General features: G+C 38.9%; 1 protein-coding gene across 4 annotated transcripts in view; it reads left to right on the forward strand.

The window, feature by feature from the left end:
* The window catches only part of ESR1 (estrogen receptor 1), a gene marked incomplete at both ends in the record, with an annotated part of 276,707 nt that overhangs the window by 45,241 nt on the left and 205,071 nt on the right, over positions 1–26,395 (forward strand). For all 4 annotated transcript variants that reach the window (XM_079716498.1, XM_079716496.1, XM_079716497.1 and 1 more), the window contains one exon: positions 20,991–21,107. In XM_079716498.1, coding sequence (XP_079572624.1) covers positions 20,991–21,107 — 117 coding nt within the window. The remainder of the gene's footprint in view (positions 1–20,990; positions 21,108–26,395) is intronic.

The following is a 26,395-nucleotide window of genomic DNA, read 5'->3' on the forward strand; positions in this document are numbered from 1 at the left end:
TTAAGTAGGCTTAGCCTAGACTCCATAATTTTTATGTTTGCAACTTTCTTGACTTTTTTCCCTGGTTTTAATTGTATGAGATATTTATGAAACGGTGTTCTAAAAAATGGCTAGAGACTTTCACTTCTAAGCTTTGACATAAACTTCCGTATAATGTGAACCACTGGTAGATGATAAACTTAGATACATCCTTTAATTTTTAAAATTGTGACAGGAAACCTGATCTCAGAGGAGAAAAAAAATAATTTGGTCAGCTTTAATCAATTTTGTAAAGGGCATTTGGAGCATTTCAATTCCTCTCTCCTCCATTCTTTTTATATAATACTTTATCCTAAGGTCAGTACTGTTGAGACAGTTGGTGTAAAGGCATAAGATGACAGCAATACGTGAATTTAGATCCCAGAAATGGGCTTTTTTTTTTTTTTTTACTCTACCACCTGTTCTGTCTGTGTTCCTTCCTGACTTTTTGTAAATCCACACAAGGACTAGGAGGGGCAAGGTAGGTGCTGGTTCAACTCCAGGGCTGAGGTATCCTGCTCCTTTTTCTTATTTTTGTATCTCCTTCCTGAACCAAGTAAGGGCACCAGAGTCACAATACTGATTTTGGATCCATTTTCCTAGAAATACAGGTACTGTTAAGGGCCCTGTGGACCATGTATTACTCATTAAATGCTTCCTAGAGAGACACTTTTTCTGAATACAAGATAGGAGAAAGTCTTTGAGTCAAAAGTTTCTTGTAAACACTTCCGTGTGTGTTGTATGTATTAACATACATATGCACATATACATAGGTACATACATAAATACACATATTCACATACACTCATATATAGAGAGGGAAAGAACTATGTACAGACTGGAACTAGGTACTACAGTATATTAACAGTGACTCTCTCTGAGTTATAGGATTATGACTAAATTTTAATCTTTTTGATAACTGCATTTTAATTTTTCTAATAAGTATCTTTACTGGTGTAATAAAAAATTATTTTAAAGATCCATGTTGTAACTGATTTATTTCACACTAGTATTTACTTTACTTTTTCCTCAGTAGAGAAAGATTGTCGTGTATCTAGCAAGTCTTCATACTGAGTTTCAAAACATTTTTATTCTCTGTTTGCAAGAGGACACATATGCACTGAAGTAACAGCTTTCATTTTATTATTCATGGGCCCAAGTGAAATTGCATCAGGTGGACATGAGGTAGCTGAGGCCAATAAAATAGTGTTCCTTATGCGTTGTTGAGAAGCTATAGCAGAGGAGGTGAAAGGTCTTGTGTCAATGATACCTAAGGAATCTAGGTCTTTAGAGTAGCTGGCCTGACCAGCAAGGATGAAATATTTCAGTCATGCAGCCAAACAGTGATTGTTTACCCTAATCATACATCCCAGGGAGGAAGAGCCAGCCTTTTGGGAGGACCTTGGGTGTTAACAGTTGTTGATGGCAGTTGCACGCTAGTAGAACTGAAACACTGTGGAAATGAGGAATTGCAATCCAGATGTCCAGAACTGGCAGCTCTCAACTTCCTTTTCATATTTCTCGAGTCCCACAGCATGAAAAAGTCTTTATATTTCCAAAGGATGTTCCCAATCAAAGACTTAAAATTTAGTCATTGAAGAGGACTAGTGTTAGTAAGAGTTTCCCCCCTTTGATTTGAATATGGTAGGACAGCCACTGAAATTCACAAAGCCTTGCATTAGAATGAGGCTTTTTTTCCCTTGGTGTCTTAAACTTTTGGCTAAGGTACTAGACTCTGCATTACACCAGCATTTTCCAGACCTTTCAAGAAAAAGGATTAAAAGGGGAAAGGGGATAAAATTTGAGGACTGATTGAGGAAACACATCCTGACAGTAAGCTTTCATGAAAGGAGTGGTGCTTTCAAATGCATTTGCGTCTTATGTTTGTCATGAGGGCTCCACACAGTTGAAGAGCATACTGCACATATGGATGCCATACATGAGTTGATCACTCTGGAGACAGTGCTTGATCCTCACCTCGACTGTCTGCCCTTTGCCATAACTCCTTGTGCCAATGGCATCGTGACTGGTGACATGTACTTTAGCAGTTCATTCTGCTCCCACTTCTTCATTTAGAAATTTTGTACTTTTCATTCTGAAAGTGGTTGGATAAAGGGTAGCAAAGTCGTCTTGAAGCAGCTGGAAAAATTGAAAGCAAAGAGTTATCTTTGGCTGTAATGGACTAATCACTGTAATGGTTCTATTCTTTTGTTTGTTTATCACAAAAAGTAAATTTATACCTTTAAGAAGGCCTTGGGATAGAAAACTAACTACTCAGGGACAAGGAGCAGATGTTCTGGTCTTCTCAAATAAACTGATGTGCCAGGGAGTTCCGGGCTCTGCATTGGTGGCTCCTGGCTACCCGCGGTGGGGCTCAGCGGTGGAGGACATCTTCTCTGTGCTAATGTGCCCCTGAGATGAGCTGTTTCTTCTTGCCTCGGGGCAAAAACAGAGTATTTTGTTGCATTAACTCTTAGAAATGTGAAAAGCGAGTCTTAGTGATTTTCTTTTTAGAGATGTGAAATTTTCTCACTTGACCGTCATAATGCTGGAGCTCCTTTATCCAAATTACTTTTAGTTTTTAAGGCCATTCAATTTGTTTTAAATCCCTTCATTTTTACCTCTTCAAGAAGGCAGCTCTTTGAAATATTACTACTACTACTACTACTACCACTATACTACTAGTAGATTAGTCCCTTTAGTTCTTTTGCCCTTGAGCAGTTTGCCTGCATGTGGTGAAACATGTCAGAGTCAGGAAACAATTGGAATAGACAAGGTGAGAAGTAAAATTAGATAGAACTGGGGACAAATAGAGGAACACAGAACGCGCAGCCTGGGAGCTGATGGGGGCCCTGCCTCACCACGTGGAAAGGCTGCTTTGCCGAAGGAGAGGCAGCAGCTGATTTGGAAGTAGAACCGGCAACGATTCATAGCAGATTGGATTTTGAGGGAGAGAAAGAGGATGACTGTGGCATGTTGTCAGGATGATTGGAAGAACACAGGCTAATGCTTGCAATTTTTTTAAATGATGCCTTTGGACCACCAAGCAACCGGGAGTTGAACGTGAGATGAGTTCTGGCCTACCATCCCACCTCTTGATCCATTCCTCTCTGTTTTTAGTATTGTATCTGTGAATTAGTATCTTACTTTCAATTGCTTCATTTTTTCCCTAAGGAGTTTAGCTTTGTATTTTCAGTAGAAAAGAGACCACAATCATACCTCGTATGGTGCCATCCTGCTTTGGACTCCCCTTTTGCTTAAAGCCATAACTGGATTAGGGATTGCTGTGATTTATCATTCATGGTATGAAATCATCTAACTACTTAATAGTGTATTTGAAATGAAGGGACTAGAAACTAAAGAATGAATCATTTATCAAGAAATAACAGGTCACATTGATTTATTTCTGTACGACTTTAGTAGAAACTTGTTCCTTCAAAATCGGCTTTGTTTCAGTTACCAATTAAGTGGGGTGAACTTATTAAAAAGGCCTATGTGTCATTACAGTAGCATTCTTCAAAGGAAATCTTTACAGGAGCAGTTATCATGGGGCTATCTGCTTGGTACCTGCCAATATGGCAGTAGATTAAGAAGGGCCAGAAAAACAAGGCTTTTAGTATGGAATTAGAGGCAAACAATTTTAAAATTAAACTTTTTGGATATGTACATTATTGGAATAGACTTTATTTTATGGTTGGTTGAGTCTAAATAGTCCGTTTTAAATCTTGCTATGTCCTGATAGTGACACCAAAGAATATAATCTCTGTGAGAGCAGTCCCAAACTGGGGGCTCTGCTTCCAAACTGAACAAGCATTTTGCAGTAAATTAGAAAAAAAAATTCACAATAACCTTTATAATTGTTGCTTCAAAATGAGAATTTGGAATGGCACCAAATTATTAATCAGTAGAAAGAATAGGTTTCAAAAAGGTAATTATACCAAATTTAACACTTCTTGAAATATTATGTATTCTGTTAAATAAAGTGTAGTCCTTCTTCCATGTTCTCAGTGAAGATAATTCAGGTAGCTTGAATCAGGGATCGGAGTACAGATTGGCTTAATAGTTTGGGGCTTACTGACTATAGATGACTTTCGTCCTTTATCTTCTTGGGCAGGAGAGGCAGCCACATTCACTTTAAAGCCCAGAAGTGAATTATTAATTGAGTTTAGCCCTTTTCAGAGGCATGTTATGACTTTCCTACATTCTTGGACTGTTAGACTGCAATTCTCCGTTGTTTAAAAAGGTGTTTGAATGTATTTTATTAAGAGGTTCAAATAAATAGCTATTTTTCTTACATTTTTGCTTTCTTTTTCAAGCCTAAGAATAGTTTCCAGCTCTGACAGTTAGCCTTATGCCGACTGAAGTGAATTTTTGGATAAGATGAAGTGTTTCGGATGATTTACACTTGATTGCATAAATGTAGCCTAGCAAGTTATATAATGTGAAGAGAATTACTTAAGGGTAAAAAAGGATTGTTTAACTATTGAGAAATGATAGGTTATTACAGATTGGTTTGAAGGTCTTGTCATTTAGGTGCTGTCCCTAAAAAGCTGAGCTCTTCTGGTCTGGAGATTGAGTTTCTAATAATAATGATGGTTAAGACTTCCCTGGTGGCACAGTGGTTAAAAATCTGCCTGCCAATGCAGGGGACATGGGTTTGATTTCTGGTCCGGGAAGATCCCACATGCCGTGGAGCACCTAAACCTGTGCACCACAACTACTGAGCCTGTGCGCCGCAACTACTGAAGCTTGCACGCTCTAGGGCCCAGGTGCCACAACCACTGAAACCTGCGTGCCTAGAGCCTGTGCTCTGCAGCAAGAGAAGCCACTGCAATGAGAAGCCTGTGCACCACAATGAAGAAATGAACCTTTAAAAATAATAATAATGATGGTTAATGTTTAATAAGTACCTGCCCTGCACCAGGCTTTACGTTAGGGTTTCATATGCATCATCTCATTTAATCCTCCACAAAATTCTAGGAAGTCAGCACTAAAATTACTCTTATTTACAGATGAGGAAAATGAGGTGTATAAGAAACAAAACCAGTATTGAACCCAGCCAGTTGGACTGCAGAACCCATTTGTGTTGTATTAACCACTGTGTTCTTTGGCATCCCCCAAGGGAAGGAATGCTTCTACAAGGGACACTGGAAGTGAGGACTGCCACCTGACCATAGTTGGCTCCTTGTCCCACTAAGATAACAGGCAAGAAACGGTGGGTACAGAGTTGGCTGGGGTTAGTCCTGTTTGCCAGGGGAAAATGGGGCTGTTAGTATCCACTGAGCAGAATCCGAGCCACCCCCTGTGCCTGCTTATACCCTATTGGCATAGGATAAAAGTGAATGATGACTCCACCCTCTATATCAGGAGGGGACCAAGACCCTTCATGGATAAAGGTTTGGGTCAGCAGAAATCAAGGGATGCCAGGCCCAGTTGGGGCAGGAGGAGAATCACATACTCAGCATGGCTTCAAGACAGGAGCATCTGCCTGTGTTTTGGGCATCTGCTACTAATTCTCTGCTGGACTATCTGAGGACCGAAAAATGCAGCTCACACTTAATCTTTTCCCCATTCTTTATAAAAGAAGTGTGTTTTCTTTTGCTTAGTGAAGTTCTGGTGGTTAAGTTTATTGCTTGGCCCATGGGTTGCTGAGAAGAGAGAAGCAACCACTAGATGGGAATGGCAGCAGAACCAGAAAAGAAATGAAGATTGTTAACGCTGGGCTAGTGTTGGTTTGAAATTTTGAAAATATTTTTTTCTTTTTTGATCATTAAAAAGCAATGAATTCACAAATACACATGGTTAAATGTTAAACAGTACAAAATAGTACATGATGAAAAGTTAAGGTATTCCTCTGCTCTTATTCAAAAATCCATACTTCCTTTCTTGATAGGTAAACACTATATTAACAGTTTCTTCCAAAAATTACATAGATATACATACACATACTTATACACACAGATACATATTTTGGTCACATAAGTGGTATCATACTCTACACATTATTTTGTGCCTAGTTTTCTTCACTGAATAATGTATAGTGGAGATTTTCCCATATTAGTACATACAAGTCTCATTTTATTTTATTTTATTATTATTTTTTGCGGTACGCGGCCCTCTCACTGTTGTGGCCTCTCCCGTTGTGGAGCACAGGCTCTGGACGTACAGGCTCAGTGGCCATGGCTCACGGGCCCAGCCGCTTCGTGGCATGTGGGATCCTCCTGGACCGGGGCACGAACCCACGTCCCCTGCATCGGCAGGCAGACTCTCAACCACTGCGCCACCAGGGAAGCCCTGTCCATAGTAATACCTTCTGTTGGCACAAAGTTTTATGGTTGACTGAGTGTTTGCATATATTATCTTTCTGGGCCTCATGGTAGCCACTAGGGAAGGTATCAAAAGGCCCAGAGGGGTTGCCTTGTTCATCCAGGATGGCATGGGACTCAGATAGAAGTTCGGTGCTCCTGGCACTGTGGCATTCCCTAAATATGCCTGTATTCCTTCCACTTAGTGCCACGACCACCAGTGGAGGTCAACTCTTGGCAGTAGGAAAAAAAAATCATCAATCTGGAACCCCAAGAAGCCAGGTGAAAAGGAAATGTGTACGTCAGGAAAGTGAGAAAAGAGAATAATCATAGTTTAGAACTAGATTGGGCCCTAGTGATCAACAGATTCACCCCTTTCCCTGTACAGATGAGGATCTGGGGCCAAGACATCAAAAAGCTTGTTCAGACCATACAGCTATGCCATTTTATTTCCTGAGGCTAGTTCTGGAGAGGGGAGGGAAAGGAGACTCTAGATTTTCCCAGGCTCTCTCGTTCTCATCAACTACAATGGGGTGTGGACTGCATATAGACCTTTGAGAAATGAGAAAACTTTCCAAGCACGATGAAGTGGCTTGTCTGAGAGAATGCTCCCTCCGGGGCAGTATGACCATGTAGACTTGAGCTGTCTGGATGCCCAGACAGTGTGGATTTTAATACCACTTCTGCTTCCCACTCATTCACTTACTGAGCGTCTGATATTCGCACAGCTCTTTGCCAGGCTACAGGGCTCCTGCAGCTTATGGTGAAGTAACATCTCCCACCATGAGGACCATAAAATGCAAGAGATTATCTGTGCTATTTTGGATTTAAATTTACCATGCAAATAGGTACAATTAAGTACAAAACAATTCTCCTTATGCGTAGGTTTTGTTTTGTTTTATCCAACAACCATCCTATAAAGGTTCACTGGCAACACAGTGAATGAAAACCAGTATTCAGGGCTTCCCTGGTGGCGCAGTGGTTGAGAGTCCGCCTGCCGATGCAGGGGACGCGGGTTCGTGCCCCTGTCCGGGAAGATCCCACATGCCGTGGAGCGGCTGGGCCCGTGAGCCACGGCCGCTGGGCTTGCGTGTCTGGAGCCTGTGCTGCGCAATGGGAGAGGCCGCAACAGTGAGAGGCCCGCGTATCGCAAAAAAAAAAAAAAAAAAAAAGAAAAAAGAAAACCAGTATCCATTTATTTCTACTTGTTAGGAGAAATTGTTATTCAAGCTGAGAAAGAAGACTAGTGAAAGATTGTCTTTTGGTTTATTTCCACATATTTGAAGTGGACTTCAGTTTAAGAAAGTGACTGAACTCATCTGTTAAAACATGCTAGAAGAGACCTCTGACCATGGAATCAGAAGTTCCTGCCTCTTCTTTTATCTTTACCAGGATGTTTGAGAGGAGCTTCACTTGGGGTGTTAATTTTGGAGGCCTCCTGAAGGTGGATGAAACCCCTTATTTAGCAGTTTCATGGTCAAATGCCTACAAGGGAACATTCAGGTGTGGCAGCTTGAAGGACATTCATATTCCACACCACATCAGATCTTAGTAAATGGTCTTTCCATTTTCTCCTTAAAGCACCACAATGACCCAGAGATGGCAGGGTGGGGCGGTGCACTTATCGGTGGTTCTAGGCATCCAGGACTTGAAGCACAGCTCTGCTCAGGCTCTGAGTTTTACCCTCTTGCTCTGATCACTTGTCCATTTTCCTCTTATTTGCTCTTCAGCTTGGGACAAGAACAGTTTGATATTGTTTCTACTGTTTTTGGCCACCACTGTTTGGACTTTAAATGAACACAAGAAGGAAGAAAGCTTGAAGAAAAGCTCTGGAAACAATTGAACAGAGCAAAGGAGAGGGGTCTTGAGGTGAGCAGAACAGGACTGGCATGGAACTCATTGCTCTGATTGTCACGCTGGTCCCCTCTTTGTCTGATACTTATCAGCTGTTCTGGGGGAACAATTTCAGAAAGTCCTTTTCTGGGCTGTGGAACAGCACTTGCTTATGTGTTGAGCCCTAAGAGGCATTATGGGAAGCAGTTCATGGTCTCTGGGGTTTGACAATGAGCTGGTGGTTACTGATTTCATTATGTTTTCCTTTATTGCAGCTGTTGGTTTGATCCTGTGCCATGGCCTTAAAACAATTGTGGTTTTGCACATGGTAAATGAGGCCAGACAAGGAGAGGGATCATGTTGTTGCCCTGGCCAAAATTTTTAGCAGATGGGGGTCTGATGAGGGCAAGTAGATAGACGATTTCCCCTTTACTTCATTTAGAAAAATAAACTTTCCAGGACAAGTATCTTTCCTAGAATTCCTTTAAAGATTTTTTTCCCTTTAAAAATAGACTGAGGTATAAATAATACTTTTATTAAAAAATACTTTCATTAAAAAATAAAAGTAAAATGTCATTTGTAGGTGGTTGCTGTCACTGATAAGATATACTAGAATTGATTAGCTGTAAAAATGTAATTTGGGGATGCATTATGAAGGTATACTGTTTTTATTTGCATGCCATTACGTACAGATGTGGTTGTGAAATCATTCAAATCATGGCACACTGAATGTCCTCACCGGATTTTTAGGAATGTGTTCTCTGAGACAGCCAAATTCTGTTTCATTTTGTTTGGCTCATTGCATTGGCTGTAAATCAGAGAATATTCACTTTAATATCTGAGTAAAATTTTGGTTCTAACCATAATACTGCAGTTGTTCTTTCACAGAATGTAAATTTTTTATTTACTTCCTCAATACCTTATTTCTACTTTCTCTTTTTTCTTTATTTTACGCTGGAGCATGCTGAAAGGTTTTCCGGAAAGATTTTTGTATAATATATGTTGTAACCTATGGAGGAATGTATTTCATGTGATTAAGCTCTCATAACTTTAACTGTGGAAGTATTAGGAATCACAGGTTTTATTTAATTTCCTTGCTGCTTCTGAAATGCCCTCCCAAAGATATAATACAGTGATTACATTAGGGAATTCTATTTTTATTACAGTGCCAATTGTAACGTATTTAGGCATTCTGGTTCAATAGTTCTCAAGTTCTTTCCATTTCACCAACGCTATTGTGTTGTTACTGGGGGAACCAGGACTTGTGAATGACACAAACCTGGATTTCAGTTGTGGCTCCTCCAGCAACCAGCCAAGTGGCCTTCAGTAAGTTACTCAGTCTTTTGAAGTCTCAGCTTCTGCTTCTATAACATGGGAATTGCAGTACCCTACCTCCTCAGTTATGATGTTAAGATGAGATAAAGGGCTGAAGTCACTTAGCACAGTGCCTGGTCCGTGGGGAGAACATTCTAATACCACACACAAAAATAAACTCAAAATGGGTTAAAGACCTAAATGTAAGACCGGATACTATAAAACTCTTAGAGGAAAATATAGCCAGAACACTCTTTGATATAAAACACAGCAAGATCTTTTTTTTTTTAGCAATATATTTTTGGATCTACCTCCTAGAGTAATGAAAGTAAAAACAAAAATAAACAAATGAGACCTAATGAAACTTAAAAGCTTTGTACAGCAAAGGAAACCATAAACAAAATGAAAAGACAACCCATGGAATGGGAGAAAATATTTGCAAATGATGTGACTGACAAAGGATTAATCTCCAAAATATGCAAACAGCTCATGCAGCTCAATATCAAAAAAAGAAACAACCAAATCAAAAAATGGGCTGAAGATTTAAATAGACATTTCTCCAAAGAAGGCATACAGGTGGCCAAAAAATACATGAAAGGATGCTTAACATTGCTAATTATTAGAGAAATGCAAATCAGAACTACAGTGAGGTATCACCTCATGCCAGTCAGAATGGCCATCACCAAAAAGTCTACAAACAATAGATGCTGGAGAGTGTATGGTGAAAAAGGAACGCTCCTACACTGTTGGTGGGAATATAAATAAGTTGGTAGAGCCACTATGGAGAATGGTGTGGAGGTTCCTTAAAAAACTAAAAATAGGGCTTCCCTGGTGGCGCAGTGGTTGAGAGTCTGCCTGCCGATGCAGGGGAAACGGGTTCGTGCCCCGGTCTGGGAAGATCCCACATGCCGCAGAGTGGCTGGGCCCATGAGCCATGGCCGCTGGGCCTGTGCATCCAGAGCTTGTGCTCCGCAACAGGAGAGGCCACAACAGTGAGAGGCCCACATACCGCAAAAAAAAAAAAACAAAACTAAAAATAGAGCTACCATATGATCCTGCAATACCACTCCTGGGCATATATCTGGAGAAAACCATAATTCAAAAAGATGCATGCCCTCCAATGTTAGTTGCAGCACTATTTATAATAGCCAAGACATGGAAACAACCTAAATGTCCATCAACAGATGAGTGGATAAAGAATATGTGGTGCATATATATAATGGAATATTACTCGGCCATAAAAAAAGAATGAAATAATGCCATTTGCAGCAACATGGATGGCCCTAGAGATTATCATACTAAGTGAAGTAAGTCAGACAGAGAAAGACAGATATCATATGATATCACTTATATGTGGAATTTAAAAAAAATGAACTTATTTACAAAAGGGAAACAGACTCACAGACCTAGAAAACAAACTTATGGTTACCAAAGGGGAAAGAAGAGGGGGGAGAGATAAATTAGGAGGTTGAGATTAACATATACTCACTACTATATATAAAACAGATAATCAACAAGGAACTACTGTATAGCACAGGGAACTCTACTTAGTATTCTGTAATAAACTATATGGGAAAAGAATCTGAAAAAGAATAAATATTTGTATATGTATAACTGAATCACTTTGCTGTACACCAGAAACTAACACAATATTGTTAATCAACTATACTCCAATATAAAATAAAAGTTAAAAAAAATAATTTCATTCCTTTTTAAGGTTGAATAAAATTCCATTCTATGTATAGTAATCCCCCCTTACCTGCACTTTTGCTTTCCTTGGTTTCAGTTACTTGTGGTCAACTGTGGTCTGAAAATATTAAATGGAAGTTTCCAGAAATAAACAATTCCTAAGTTTTAAATTGTGTACAATTCTGAGTAACGAGATGAAATCTTTTGTCATCCAGCTTTGTCCTGCTCGGTGATGTGAATCATCCCTTTATCCACTGTATCCCGCTGTTAGTCACTTAGTAGTCATCTGGTGTATCAGATCGACTGTCGAGGTATCATGGTGCTTGTGTTCAAGTAACTCTTATTGTACCTAATAATGGCACCAAAGTGTGAGAGTAGAGATGCTAGCAATTCAGATATTCTCTTACTGTGCCTGATTTATAAATTAAACTTTATCACAGGTATGCATGTGTAGGAAAAGACATGGTGTGTGTGTATATATATATATATATATATATATATATATATATATATATATATATATATATATATGTACTGTCTGTGGTTCAGGCATCCACTGGGGCTCTTGGAACAAATCCCCTGCAGATGGCGGAGGGACTACTGTATATACCACGTTTTGTTTATCCATTTATCTATCAATGGACATTTGGGTTGTTTCCACCTGTCAGCTATAGTGAATAATGCTGCTGTGAACATGGGTGTACAAATATCTGTTTGAGTCTGCTTTCAATTCTTTGGGGCATATGCCCAGAAGTAGAATTTCTGAATCGTATGATCTCCAACTTCATTTTGACTTGCCTCCCAAGCTTCAGTATTGCATTTACAATAACTTGCTTGGTAGTTGGTTCTTGGTGTGCTCCTGAAATCTCAAATGCAACATGTTTAAAATTGTTCTGTACCTCTTTTTCCCACTGGCCTCCCAAATCAGATCCTCCTTGTGATTAATGACTAGAACAGTCTTCAAGACACCCTGGCACAAATGACCAGAATCTTTGACTTCTTCCTCCTCTTCTGTAGCCCTAAGAATTTGGCAAAGCTATTTCAATCTTCTTCACATCTTCTCTCTGCCTCATCTACTTTACTACTCAGAGATGATTAGTGCATATTTTGATATGAGTTTTTCCTTGGCATAACTTTGAATACTTAAGGATTCTTCATTTTTTAATGAAAATTATACACTCCCATTTTCATTAAAAAACCCCTTTGAACTCTCATTTCTACAAGATTCCCTGCCAGTCTTCTTTTTCCTTTTGCCAGCAGGGCCCCACGGCATCACCGTTTGGACTGGTTCTTCAGTGCTAGCCAGCAACTCCCATAACACCTCTTTCCTTTGGTCACAGTCAATGAATGTATGGACACTGCTAAGATCAAGCAGCACTCATGAGTCAGGGTTGGAGTAGCTGGAGATAATGCAGGAAGTCAATATTTTCCTTGGAGTGTAAGGGAGGACTAGACTTCTGTTCCTTTGTACAGTCATGTCCAGGAGAGTTGGACCATTCATTTCATCCCTGTCATCTAAGTGAAATGTTATTGCCAAAAGAATTCAATATTGGTTTGGCCTTGCACAGTATTTTTCTTTCAGATAGTTAAATAGAAGACAGTAACATTGGTCTTATTAATTCCTCACTTTTTACTTTCTCATGCATGAGCTTTCTAAGAAGCAGAATACTCAGTGGTCAACCAGTTGCAGAGAATCTTACCGTTGTTGCCTCTGGAAAGTAGACACAGTTCCTGAGTGAAGGTCTTGTCCTTTGGGGAAGTTGAGCCTTCCATATATGAATAAGAATTCAATCTCTGGAGTAAGGGAGCCCTTGCTTCAAAACCCATCTCTGCCACTTGCTTGCTGTGTGGTTTTGAGCAGGCTTCATAACTTTTATCATAGGTTTACATCTGTAAAATGGAGATAAATATAATCCCTTCCTCCTAGAGTTGCTGGGGAATTAAATGAAATAATCCGTGTATAACGCAGTGCCTGGCACATCATGGTCAGTACCCAAATGAGTCAGTTTTCTTAGAAGCAAGAATGTTTGGTCATACGATCTCATGCACAAGTGTGAAATGAACAAGCTGAGGAGGGGCTGTGGCTGGAAGCCCCCACTCAGGTTGGGATCGTCGCTTGTTTATACTGCAGTGCTTTGAAAATTCATGAGCAAACCCTTATTTTTCCAATGCTAAGGCTCAAAACTATGTTTTGACATGTTTTCTGTACCTTAACACCTCAAGAAAAGTATAATTTTTCACTGATAAAACAAAAAGTTAGAGGTTTCCTCTTGGCCAAATATGTATACGATCCTGTGATTCCATATCAAATTTGAAACTGTATTTAACACTATCTAAATGCATATTGATTCTTAGAAGGAGAAAGAAATACTGATTTTGTCATCTGGAATCTTAAAACAATTTGTGTACGGCTCTTGGATACTTCAAATTCTAATTTCAATGAGCCTTTAATGAAAAGGTGACCAAGCTTTATAGATGCTAGCTAAATTTATGGATTAATCAGGTATAAAAGAATGGGACTTTGAAAATGAAATACTATTTTGTTGAAACCATACAATGAGACTTTCAGATAAGATTAACTAAAGTTGACTTTTTTTTTTTGATTTGTGGTTGCTTAAACACTGGAGAGTTAATTTATCTTTAACTTGAGAATTCATTTTCATTTCCATGCCTTAAAAATATGAACAGTTAGCTAACTACTCATATTTTGATTAAAAATGCTAAGTGCTTATTCCTTACCATGCTTGGATTTTTGCCTGACCTCATCAGTCTTCTTGATTTTAATTCATTTTTCCCCCAGGGAACTGTGTATATTTTTACTGAGCTCATTTATAAAAAATCATAAAATAAGAGTTGATGTCATATAATTTGAAGTTTTTCTGGTTATGACTTAAATCTGTGTGTGTGCTTCCTTCAAACTTTGAAATGTGTCAGTGATAGAAATAGTTGGAAAGCACAGTTCAAGTACAACTTCTGAATCCACAAGTTAGAAAGTAGTAAAAAAGGAAGAAAAAAAAACTACACTACATACCTATCACAGAACTGTTATTGAGGCAAGTTGATGTTCAGATTTATGTAATATTATTGAAGCAAATATTTTAAATATCTTTAACTATTAAGATGAGCAGTACACATTGTATTTTAGCTTCAGTTACTGAAGGGTCCATGTATTTTATATGTAGGAAACCCTACAATTAAGATATACCTCCTTCCCTACTAATACTTTGATGCTGTTAATAATTCATTTATAAGAATTTAAATTTTTTATGGGAAGTAATAAAAGGGACCCATTATTTTCACAGCTAAACCTGTTTTTCTTTTTTTTTATAGATTTTAATGAAAGGCCAAGTTTCCAACTTTTTTATTATTACTGGTTTATAATCACCTTCTTTAATTAAGACTTTATTTTTTAGAGCAGTTTTAGGTTCACAGCAAAATTGAGGGGGAAAGTACAGAGAGTTCCCAGATACTTCCTGCTCTCTCTTTCTTGGTGATGGCAGTGAGAGGGGGGAGATGAGAGGAAGAAATTGTTAATCACCTTGTAGGACTGAACTTCAGAAAAGTCATAAAGTAGAAGTTCCAAAAAAGTTAAAACAGTCCTAAAAGAAATCACTATTAGTAAAAGGAACCGTATTAACATGCATACATAACAAAAAGGTTAGAGGGAAAAATAAAATAAAATTCACGAAAACATTTCTATAAAGAACAAGCTTTGAAATAATTCGAACGTGTTGATTTTTATTTGGGGGCAGTCATAAAATACACTCATCTTAGAAAACCAGCAAGGCATCAGAATAGAAATAGTGGTGGAGATAATTCATGGGTAATCCAAGCTCTTACTTCTCGCTTCCTGACCTGTCACATCTGTGAAGACCTGCTCCTTTATGCTAATGTCTGGCCCCATCCAGTGTTGAAGAGCAGACTCGCCTCTCCCTCTGCTGGTTTCGTCCCGTAGGACCAAGTCATGATTTTGTGGACCTGAGTTTTGGCGTCCTGGGATGTAGTGACCATTGCTTTGTTGGGGGTCACCGTCTTCCTTTATACAACTCCAGTCTGCCCCCTCAGGAGGCCTGTGCTCCACAGAGGGCGTTCAGGGGGTGAGGGAGGGGCAACACAGAGCTTAGGGATTCCATTTTGTTCCGATTACAAATATTTGTTGAGCTCCACTCTGTGCCTTGGTAATGTGCTGGGCACAGGATACCTGGTGACAAATGAGACAGAGATAGTCCATTCCTTGTCAAACCCAAAGTGACCTGGGGGTTGAAACAGCAATTAAAGGGCAATGTGGTAGGTGTTATGACAGGACAAAAGACAGGCATCACTGGAGGGGCAGAAAGGATTTCCCAGAGGAATTGCTATCTCAACTGATAACACCTGAAATATGAGTAGGAGTCAACTGGTCTGAGAGTAGAAGTGTGTTCCCACAAGAAAGAAGGGCATGTGCAAAGGCCCCGGGGTGAGAAGGAGCGCAACGTGAACAGAAAGACACAGCTAGAGCTTGGATGTGACTTAGAGGGTGGTGAGAGAAGGCTAGGAGAGGAGGTAAGGGCTGATCAGGAACAGCTTGATGAGCTGTCTTGAGGCATTTAGATTTTATCCTGAGGACTTTGAGGAACATCAGACTATTAAAGTGGGTTACTGACATGATGGTGCGTGATTTTATAAAAATCCCTCTGGCAGGGGCGGGATAGGGAGGGTGGGAGGGAGATGCAAGAGGGAGGAGATATGGGAACATATGTATATGTATAACTGATTCACTTTGTTATAAAGCAGAAACTAACACACCATTGTAAAGCAATTATACTCCAATAAAGATGAAAAAAAACATTTTACAGAGGAGACATAAAAAAAAAATCCCTCTGGCAACGTGGTGGGGCATGATTGGCAGGGGAAGGCTGCAGGCCGTGGCTGTCATGATAACCTGGGTGGGAAATTCTTGGGGCTATGGTAGTGACGGCGGGCCCAGGACAAAGCTGATGGGGCTTTGAAAAAGAACTTTAAAATAATTGATTTGGTAGGTGTTTATACTATGTGTATGTGGGGTTTGAGTGAGGGAGAGGGTAGAGTCTAGAACAACACGCATGTTTCAGGCATCATGGTGTGTTGGTGAATAGGAACAGATAAATGAGGAGAGAAGATGGTCACTTAAGTTTGGGACACATACATCTCAAAGAGTCTGTGAGATAGTTGAGTCTAAATGAACTGGGGGCAGGTGTGGGAAGCTTGGTAAAGAGATTTGGTCTGAGGTGACTGCCAGAAAGCACTGAGGGAAAAGGGTGACAAAAGGAAAGATACACACTATTAAATTCCTCTCAGGTTACTGCTTGTTTTATGTTATTGTTTTCAGCTTTACTGAGGTATAAGTGACAAAATGGTACGATATTTAAAGTGTGCATTGTGATGATATGATATATATATGCATTGTGACAGGATTTCTCCCCTTTGAATTAGTTAACACATCCATCACCTCATATATTTACTTTTTTCTTTCTCTGTTTGTTTGTTGTTGCTTTTTTTCTTTGGGTGAGAACATTTAAGTTTTACTCTCTGAGCAAATTTCAATTAAATAATACAGCACGATCAACTATTGTCACCATGTTATACATTAGCTCCTCAGACCTTATTCATTTTACAGCTAAAAGTTTGTTCCCTTTTACAGGCTTCTCCCCATTTCCCTCACCCCAGCCTCTGGCAATCACTTTTCTATTGTTTCTATGAGTTTGACTTTTTTTTTTTTTTCAGATTCCACATATAAGTGATACCATGCAGTATTTATCTTTCTCTGTCTGGCTTATTTCATTTAACTGATGCCCTCCAGGCTCATCCACCTTGTTGAAAATGACAGGATTTCTTTATGTTTTAAGGTTGAACAATATTCCATTATATATATTCTGTATTTTCTTTATCTGTTCATCTGTCAACAGACACATAGGTTGTTTCCATCGTTGGTTATTGTGAACAGCGCTGCTATGAACACGGAGGTACAGATATCTCTTCGAGATAACAATTTCATTTCCTTTGCGTACATGTCCAGAAGTGGCACTGCAGGATTGTATGGTGGTTCTATTTTTAATTTCTTGAGGAACCTCCATACTGTTTTCCACAGCAGCCGCGCCAGTTTACCTTCCCACCAACAGTGCACGAGGGTTCCCTTTTCTCCACATCCTCACCTGCTTGTTTTAATTTGGTCTGTTGTTATATTTCTTTAGAATCTCTGAATATGGGCCATTGCTTATTTTTTGTAACTAACAAATATAGACTTTCTGTGTGATGGTAATAATGCAAAAATAGCTGAAAGAGGGAAAATAAGAAGAAAGGGGGAAATGAAAAGTCAAGGAAAAGAATCCCAGAGAGGCCTGGGGAAAAGCTCTGTGGGAGGCCCCTGGAGCCGTGGGTGAGTCTGGTAATCCCTGCTTACAGGCAATTCCTAGTAATTCCTCTCCCCACTCTTCACGTTTTCTGCTTATGGTTCACTTGCCTCATCTCCTCTCCCACCCCCACTTCCTATTATTCAAACCCTACATTAGCTCAAAGGCTTTATTTTTTGGTGGGCAAAAAAAAAACAGTGATTATTTCTCCAGACCTTCACTTGCAGCTCACATCTTGGATTTGGCCTCTTGCGCTTCATTCTATGCAAGAGGAACTTTTGGGCTGATCTGGTCACAGGTACACAGAGTTCCTCAGTCTCTTCAGTAAAGACACTGTATGTTTCATTAAGATAGTTGGTGCGAGTTTTTTTTTTTAAATGAACTCTAATTCAATAAGATTTTCTCTTCCATTATTTTTATAAGACCAAATAATAACATTTAAAAAGAAATTTCTTCTTTAAGAAACTTAAATCAGTTGCTTTAAGAACACATCTTTACAAAATTATACTCATTAGGCAACAAAAAACTTTCGTGTTTTCCTTTCTTCTGATTAAGTTGAAGACTTACAAGTAGCTGTTAATGGTGTTTGGTTAAGAAGAACTGGTTTAATTGTTTATATGAAACAAGTACTTGTTAACTTTTTCTTGTTGCCAATTTGTCCATTCTAAATTTTCACGTAGGTTAGGTAGGAGAAAGCCCAGCTTTGTCACAAAAGGTTTGCATTATGAACTTGCTTCTCTTGTGCATCTATTTTTGTTAAGGGATGAATTCGATTGTACAAATCCTACATATTTTATGTGTTAAACATGTTAGTTCAGGAATTTCACTTGGTTTTTAAAGATACATATCTACGATGGCTGACCAATCCAAACATAAGATTTTACCATTGACTTTGGACCCAATTCAGTTCTCCCATCTTCTGGCTTGCAGAACTTCTGGCTTTTGGGAAAGAAAGTGAATCAAAGTAATTTTTGGTTTGAATTATTATTAACTGTTTTCTTCTGATATAAACTTATATTTTAAGAGTTAAAATAAGTCAACATGTACTACATAAACATCATGGAAGACCAAACACTAAGAGTTTCTTTGAGGTGTCAGAAGAATACACCTTTTGCCTAGAGTTTATATCTGCCCAGATAAATTTTATTTCTGATTCTATTATTTCCTCAATTTGCCCCGTTAATAGGGAAGATTCTAAAAGTAATAACTATGCCTGGGTGTTCGAGGCAGTGTGTGGTCTCTTACTGAAGTTACAAGGTTTTAACTCTGTTTGTTGATTCCTCTTATGCAATAGAAGAATGCAGATGTTAATTTAATCTGAAGCCTGTTTATACAGTGACTTTTATAATGTATATCTAAAGATAGAGAATCGAGTTTTATGAGACCAACATTTCTTATCAAGTCCCCACTCCACCCTATTCTAATTGGGCTGACCCTTAAGTTGAATAAAGAACAAAGAGGTCTGTAGTTAAAACATTTCACTACATGTTGAGTCTTGCCCTTAGTAAATGAGAAAATGGAGACTTAAAAGAGAATCTGAATTAGAAGGTCGCATATACACTCACTGTTTTTTGTGAATGGAAAACATATTTTAAAATAGTACGTATCATCTTTTTAGTCTAAATTCAGGATGTTTTCCCAAGAGGTGCAAGTATTTAGACTCATATAAATGGGCTGCTTTATAAAAACATGCCAATAATACTTTTTAATTTGTGAAGTTTAATATTCTGTACATTATCAACCAGACTTCTTCTGAAGGATAAAGAAATGGAGGTGACTTCTAAATCTTAGAGCAGAAACTTCATGTGGGCAATTGGATAACTGTCCCCAGAGCTCAGAGAAGAGGGTTGGGCTGGGAGTTTAAGACTGTACGTCATCTGTATTTAGTGGTGATGAAAGCCGTAGGCGTGAGATGGATTTTCTGGTGGGAGAATTCAGAGTCACAGAAGAGGAAAGGGCCTGGCATTGAGCCCTGTGCAGTTCTGGATTATTGTGGCATGGAGGGAGGCAAATCTGCAAACTCTGGGAATCTCCAGCTTGAGAGGTAGAAGGAACCTCCCAAAATGCTGGGAGCATTTTTTGTTACAGAAGCCGAGGGAAAAAAGCATGTTTCAAGAGGAAGGAAGGAACTGTCAGGTGCTTCTGATGGGTCAAGTGTGATGTGGCCTGAAAGTATCTATTGAATTCAGCAACAGAAGTCATTGGCTGTTTCCGGGAAGCTGTTTTTGTGGAGCAACAAAGGTGGAAAACAGATTGATGTGGGTTGAGCCAAGCAGGAGAAAAGGAGGAAAAAGACCTCCAGTGCAGACATCTGTTAGGTGTTGAGCTGAGAAGGATGGACAGGATAAAAGACAGAAGTTCGAAAGTGCTGTGGATCAAGGGAGACCTTTTTTATGGGTCAGACTTGCATGACATGATAAAAGCCAATAAGGTGAAGTAAACCTATGTGAATTACAGGACACCATTAGAGAAACAATCTTCGGAATTATTGGAGAACCAGAAGGGAAAGAGAGGGAGAAAAGGATAGAAAGCTTATTTAAATAAATAATGGATGAGGACGTTCCCAAAACAGGGGAGAGATTTGGACATCCAAGTTCATGAAGCTCATAGGTCCCCCCCAAATTTCACAATATTATATGCTAATTATATCTTAATAAACCTTGGGGGAAAAAAAGCCAATTAGAAGGAAGCATTGAAGTGAGAGAGATTCAATAAACAAGAGAGAAAAGAAAGAGGATTTAGAATAAAATAACAGCAACAACAACTAATATTCATTCAGTGTTTGCCCTTCCCAGAGCACTGTGCTAAGCCCGTGACATGTAGTCTCACATTTAGTTCTTAGAATATGTTATGCAGCGGTGCTGGGGGGAAAGTGTGGCCTAAGGATGTTAACCAACTTGCTCAGTGTCCTCCAGCTAGTGAGTGGTGAACTGACTTACTACCTTAAGGACCGACCTTGGTCACCACCACAGCCCACCACCCCCCAACTGGAATGTAGGTGTTCTGCGCTGCGTTTGAAGATCTACTTAAAGATTCTTTAAATTATATTTTAAGACAGGCCACTTTGAAACCCTCTGTCTGAAAGTTCTAATAGCTCTATTTGGACAACAATTTTGGTGGGTGGCCTGGGTCCAAAAAAAAAAAGTCCTTATCTACTGAGAAAGCTTAACCTTGAGAATATATATGTAAAACATCGTGCCCCCAAATGTAGGCTGTGTGAACTGAAGGGGATTTGCCCAAAGAACTCGCAAAACAACTTGGGGAGGCAGAAATTAATTGTGGGAGAGTTATTTTTTTATTTTTAACATTGCAAGAAGGACACAAAAAAGGATGATGGGTTGAGGCAGCAACATAGAAAGGCCAAAGAAGAGATGTGAAAACATCCCACAGACAGCTTCCCTGTAGATTCCGACCGACTAAATTTCCTGAAATAATACTAATTCTGTCCTCTTACTTTCGATAGGACATAATGACTACATGTGTCCGGCTACCAACCAGTGCACGATTGATAAAAACAGGAGGAAGAGCTGTCAGGCCTGCCGGCTACGCAAGTGCTACGAAGTGGGCATGATGAAAGGGGGTAGGTACCTTGGACCCAGGGCACCTGCCATGAGGTCCTTGTCCCCCACCCACTGCTGGCCATTTCCATTCTAGTCACCACGGGAGTGGAGTGATTTCTCTTCTAATTAATTTTTTTCCTATTCTCACTTTTCTTCACAACAAAACTATTTTTTATAACACATTTTATTAAAAAATAAGAAATCCGAACACACCATTTTGTGTTTCATATTTTCAATGTAAATAATTATATTTAAAATCAAAAGTGTGTGGGAGGTGGTGGTGGAAGGAAAAGAAGACTGCTCAGCGAATTATTATAGAAATATGTTTCAGTTACTCTTTATATTCCTAATGCTAGAAAACCGTATCTGGGAAGAAACTTTCCTTACACTGAGACTTGTACATGTGAAAGCTAAAGAGCTGGTTTGTCATCTTTCAATCCCTTCACACCCCTTAGGGAATTTGAATTTCAATCAAAAGACAGCTTTCTCCTTTAGAAGTTGAGTTAACTAGCAGCTCCCATAATCTCAGTGTCCAGTATGGAGCTGGGAAAAATGCAGTGATTTCTGAGCACTAGCATCACGAGGTGGTCGGGATCTGTGCCCGTGTATTTGTGCTGTGGGTGTGTGTATGTGTGGTTTTCTGTCTCCTCATGTATCCAGTCTTCCAGTTTTCTTATACAGGAATCCAGTGTCTGGTTCTGGGAATATTAGGTGCTCCATAAATGTGGTTGCCTGATTGATCTCCTTGTATTCTTTGGAATCTAGTCTTGAAGAACACTTCTAGTCTTGAAGAGCCTTCAAAATACTGGGAGAGAACAAGAGGAAATGTGTAATTGAAATAAAGGAATGGGTGCATCCAGTGTTTTAGGATGATATAAAGGAGAGAGACAGACCTATGATGGTGCTGCCTGCTGATCAGAATGGGAAAAAATCTTTCTGGAGAGGAGGCTTGAGATTAGTTAAGGAGAACAAAGTGGCCATGAAAAAGAGTAGCAATTGTGCAAATAGAGGGAAGCTAACCTTTAACTCATTAACACTTAGACAAAGGGGGAGGCAGAGGAAAAAGCAACAATCATGCCTGATTATTATGGCGCTTATAGGCAAAGATTCCTTTGTTAATGGCCATAAATAAACCTACCGGGTTGAGATTTTGAATACAGCATTTGGAATAAATTCTCTTGGTGAACAGTCGAAATGTTGAATTTACGCATTGTGTGAGCTGTGACTATATGTCTTGAGTGTCTGAAAAAGCAGCTTTGATTCAAAGGGTAATTAATTCCAAGAATTTAATAGCCACATTCAGAAAATGACACTTTGAGTCATAAATGGATTAAATATTTAAGGAATTCATTTTCTTTGTACTGTTGGAGAATTAGTCAGGCTTAATTAAACTCACAAAAAGCTTCTTAAGGTAACTTGATAAGTGACAGGAATAAAACAGCTACATGCAAAAAGTTTACTTTGAAAGAGTAGAGTCCAAGTTTAATATTCTTCTTTGAAAATTGTAGGTAGATTAAGCCCAGACTCTTAAATTCTCTCTAAAAGCTGAAATGATCAGCTTGTAAATTGGTCCAAAACATTTTTTTTTCTTTGAGGGTACCCATACATTGACCCCACTTCATAGAAACAATTCTGTTTTTCTTAATTAACATCCAGATACAATCTGGATGCATAAATATAAATTATGCATATACATTTTTATCTAACAAAAAATTTAACATGGAAAGACATACTAAAAATCTTCCCACTGCTTTCAAATAGGACTTTAGATAATTACTGCACATAGTCAATCTATGTGTGCATGCATGTACTTGTACATGTATATTTATGACTGCAAAATATATATCTATACTAGTTTGCTGCTGTGTTAGTCTGCTCAGCCTGCCATAACAAAGTCGACAGACTGGGTGACTTAAACAGCAGAAATTGATTTCTCACAGCTCTGGAGGCTGGAAGTCCAAGATCAAGGTGTCAGCAGGTTTGGTTTCACCCTAGACCTTTCTCCTTGGCTAGAAGGTGGTCCTCTTCTCACTGTGCCCTCACATGGCCTTTTCTCTGTGTGTGTGCATCCGTCGTGTTTTTTTCTCTTCTTTTAAGGACCCCAGTCATATTGGATTAGGACCCCACCCTTAGGACCTCATTTAATCTTTATTACATCTTTAAAGACCCTATATCCAAATTTATTACTCTTCTGAGGTACTGGGGTTAGGGCTTCAATGTGATTTTTCGAGGAGACACAATTCAGTCCATAACAATTTCCCATAGAGATTCCTTAGCAGTTGTTAGTATCCATCTACATAAAATGAAAACATGTGTCTTTCTGGCAGTTTATACATGTGTATAATTTTACAACAAGCTTTAAAATTGTAAAACTATAGGCTGTGAGAACATCTCATTTTAATTATATGTATAGTGTTTGCCATAATGCAATATAATTTATTTTTTTTCCACAGTATGGGATACCACACATAACCTCATGACACCTTGTATAACAACTCCCCAGATACCACCCAATAAAGACCTAATTTACAGCTGGAAGTACAGTTATAGCCAACTATAAAATTTGAAATTACTTGTAAAGAACAGCTGTGACTAGATAAATCTTTACAACATTTTCCTACTGGTTTCACAAGAATCCAGTGTCTGAACCAGGCTAGAGACCAATTAGAATACTGAACCTCTCCATATGAAATAAAATGTTTCATTTCAGATAAAAGAGAGAGAACGACAAACTTACCTCCTAATTTTTTTTTTTTTTTTTCTGTACGCGGGCCTCTCACTGTTCTGGCCTCTCCCGTTGCGGAGCACAGGCTCTGGACGCGCAGGCTCAGCGACCATGGCTCACGGGCCCAGCTGCTCCGCGGCATGTGGGATCTTCCCGGACCGGGGCATGAACCCGCGTCCCCTGCATCGGCAGGCGGACTCTCAACCACTGCGCCAACAGGGAAGCCCCCTCCTACTTTTATAGCAAGGCAGAATACATTTATTAAAGTACCCTAAAGATCCAAAACAGTGCATGATTTATCTACATGAAGAAATTTATTTTAATCTCTTATGATGCCTGCTGTGCCCTGAAAATCCCAACATCATTATTAGATTTGGTCCTGAGCCAAGATGGTTCAGTAAGATGCAGGATTTAAGACATGCTTTAGGGGACGCACTTTCCCACCTTAGTGCTGCTGGTTTCTGCCGAGCTTGCAGTTTCCTTTTCATGTGTCTCCCTCCCCTTCAACCTTAAGTGGCAGATTAAATGTCTCTTCTTCAGGGAGGTCTTCCTTTTGCCCCACACTAGGTTAGCTTCCTGTGTTCTCCCTTTCATAGGAAACAGCTCTTCCCTGAGCCCTCCTCACTATTATTGTTAGTTGTTCAACATCTATCCATGAACTCCACGGTGGTGGAGACTCTCTCTGTCCTGCCTACTGATCTAGCACTAAGCAAGTCACAAAGTGAGTGATCAAGAAATTTTTTTCCCATGAAATAATGACTTAATTCATTTAAATAGTTATTTGTTCAGGGCTGCTTAAGGGTGAGCTATTAGGAAGAGTACAAACATGGATAAATCACCTAGTCCCTTCCATCAGAATCCTCATTGTACAAAGAGGACATGTGCACCTGAAGTGGCAAATAAAAATCTGGAAGACAAGTTAAGACCAGGATGGAAGATGAAGATGAGAATGGAAGACCAGCAGCCAGTGGAAGTTCAGAGCTTTGGCCAGCCACTGCTGGGTTTAGTCCAAACCAGAGTGTTATTCAGACCATCTGACTTCCAAGGTGTATATTATTATCCAAGAACTTGGCATTCTAGCTTGGTTTGGTGGAAAGGGGAAAACCTCAGAGATGGAATTCTTGGCCCAAATACTGCCTTCCCCTCAGATTTGCTGAGCAATCCTGTTACAGTCATTTTTATGAGTTTCATTATCCTCAGATGTAAAATAAAAAAAAAAATAAGTAATTTATACTTAACAAGTTTCTTGTAAAGGTCACAATTCATAACATGTGAAGTACTTTATAAAGTACAACACAAGTGTTAGTGATTACAGGCAGACCTCAGAGATATCAGGTTTGGTTCCAGAGCATCGCAATGAAGCAAATATAAAGTGAGTCACACAAATTTTTTGGCTTCCCAGTGCATATAAAAGTTAATGTTTTTGCTATACTGTAGTCTACTAAGTGTGTAATAGCATTATGTCTAAAAAAATGTACATACCTAGTTAAGAAATACTTCATTGCTAAAAAATGCTAACCATCATCCGAGCCTTCAGCAAGTCATAAAAGTAACATCAAAGACCACTGATCACAGATCACTATAACAAATATAATATTAATGAAAAAGTTTGAAATATTGTGAGAATTACCAAAAAGGAACACGAAGACAGAAATGAGCAAATGCTGTTGGAAAAAGGGCACCAATAAACTTGCTTTATGTAGTGTTGCCACAAATTTTCAGTTTGTGAAGAACACAATATCTTCAAAGTAAAATAAGATGAGGTATGCCTGTAGATCTTCTATCCTAAAAATAATTCCTATCTTACCTAAATACTCAGCACAGATTTTTTTGGGAAGGAAAAGAATGGCAATTTTATCACTAGTACTAAGTATAAATATCTAATTCCTTTGTGGAAAGTAAAACCCTGGCTCAGACACATCTGCTTTTTCTTTTTGGCATCATATGCTGGATATAGCTTCATGATGAATGAGCTTTGTTGTTTATCATTTTATGATGCCAGAGATTTATACAAACTTGTTAAAATTCCTCCCGATAAACTCGTAACTGTGTTGGTGGCAAGGTTTTCATTTTTCAGACAAGGAAATTGTCACCAGAAATTAATTGATGTGCAGGACTCATGCACTACCCATTTTGGTTGTGCTTCCTTTTAACACATTAAGAAGAAATTTGAGATAAAGTAATGATTGTCACTAGTCTTTATTTTGGTGACAACATTGCAATTTAATTTTGAGAAATATTCCAAAACAATAAATAAATTTAGCAAATTAATGTTACAATTTTAAAGTGAGAAAATAATAAAAATAATAATATAGATGGGGAAGTGTATGCTGTGGGTTCAGAATAACTGAGATGCCCAATGAAAAGCTGGAAAATAAAATATTTCCTTTTGCCTAAGTTTAATATTTATAGTCATATTTATAGTCATGTGTTACTATAATTTGTTTCATTGATGGGATGAGCTTCCAGTCCAGAAAATTAGGTTTCCTTTGATCCTACATTGGCTCTTTTTTTTTGCCAGAAGTAACTGTTTATTAATGTTAATGACAGGAGAACCAAATCAATGAATTAAGAATGAAAATG

This window comes from Hyperoodon ampullatus (genome assembly GCF_949752795.1).
Source record: "Hyperoodon ampullatus genome assembly, chromosome: 12".
In the NCBI taxonomy this organism is placed as follows: Eukaryota; Metazoa; Chordata; class Mammalia; order Artiodactyla; family Ziphiidae; genus Hyperoodon; species Hyperoodon ampullatus.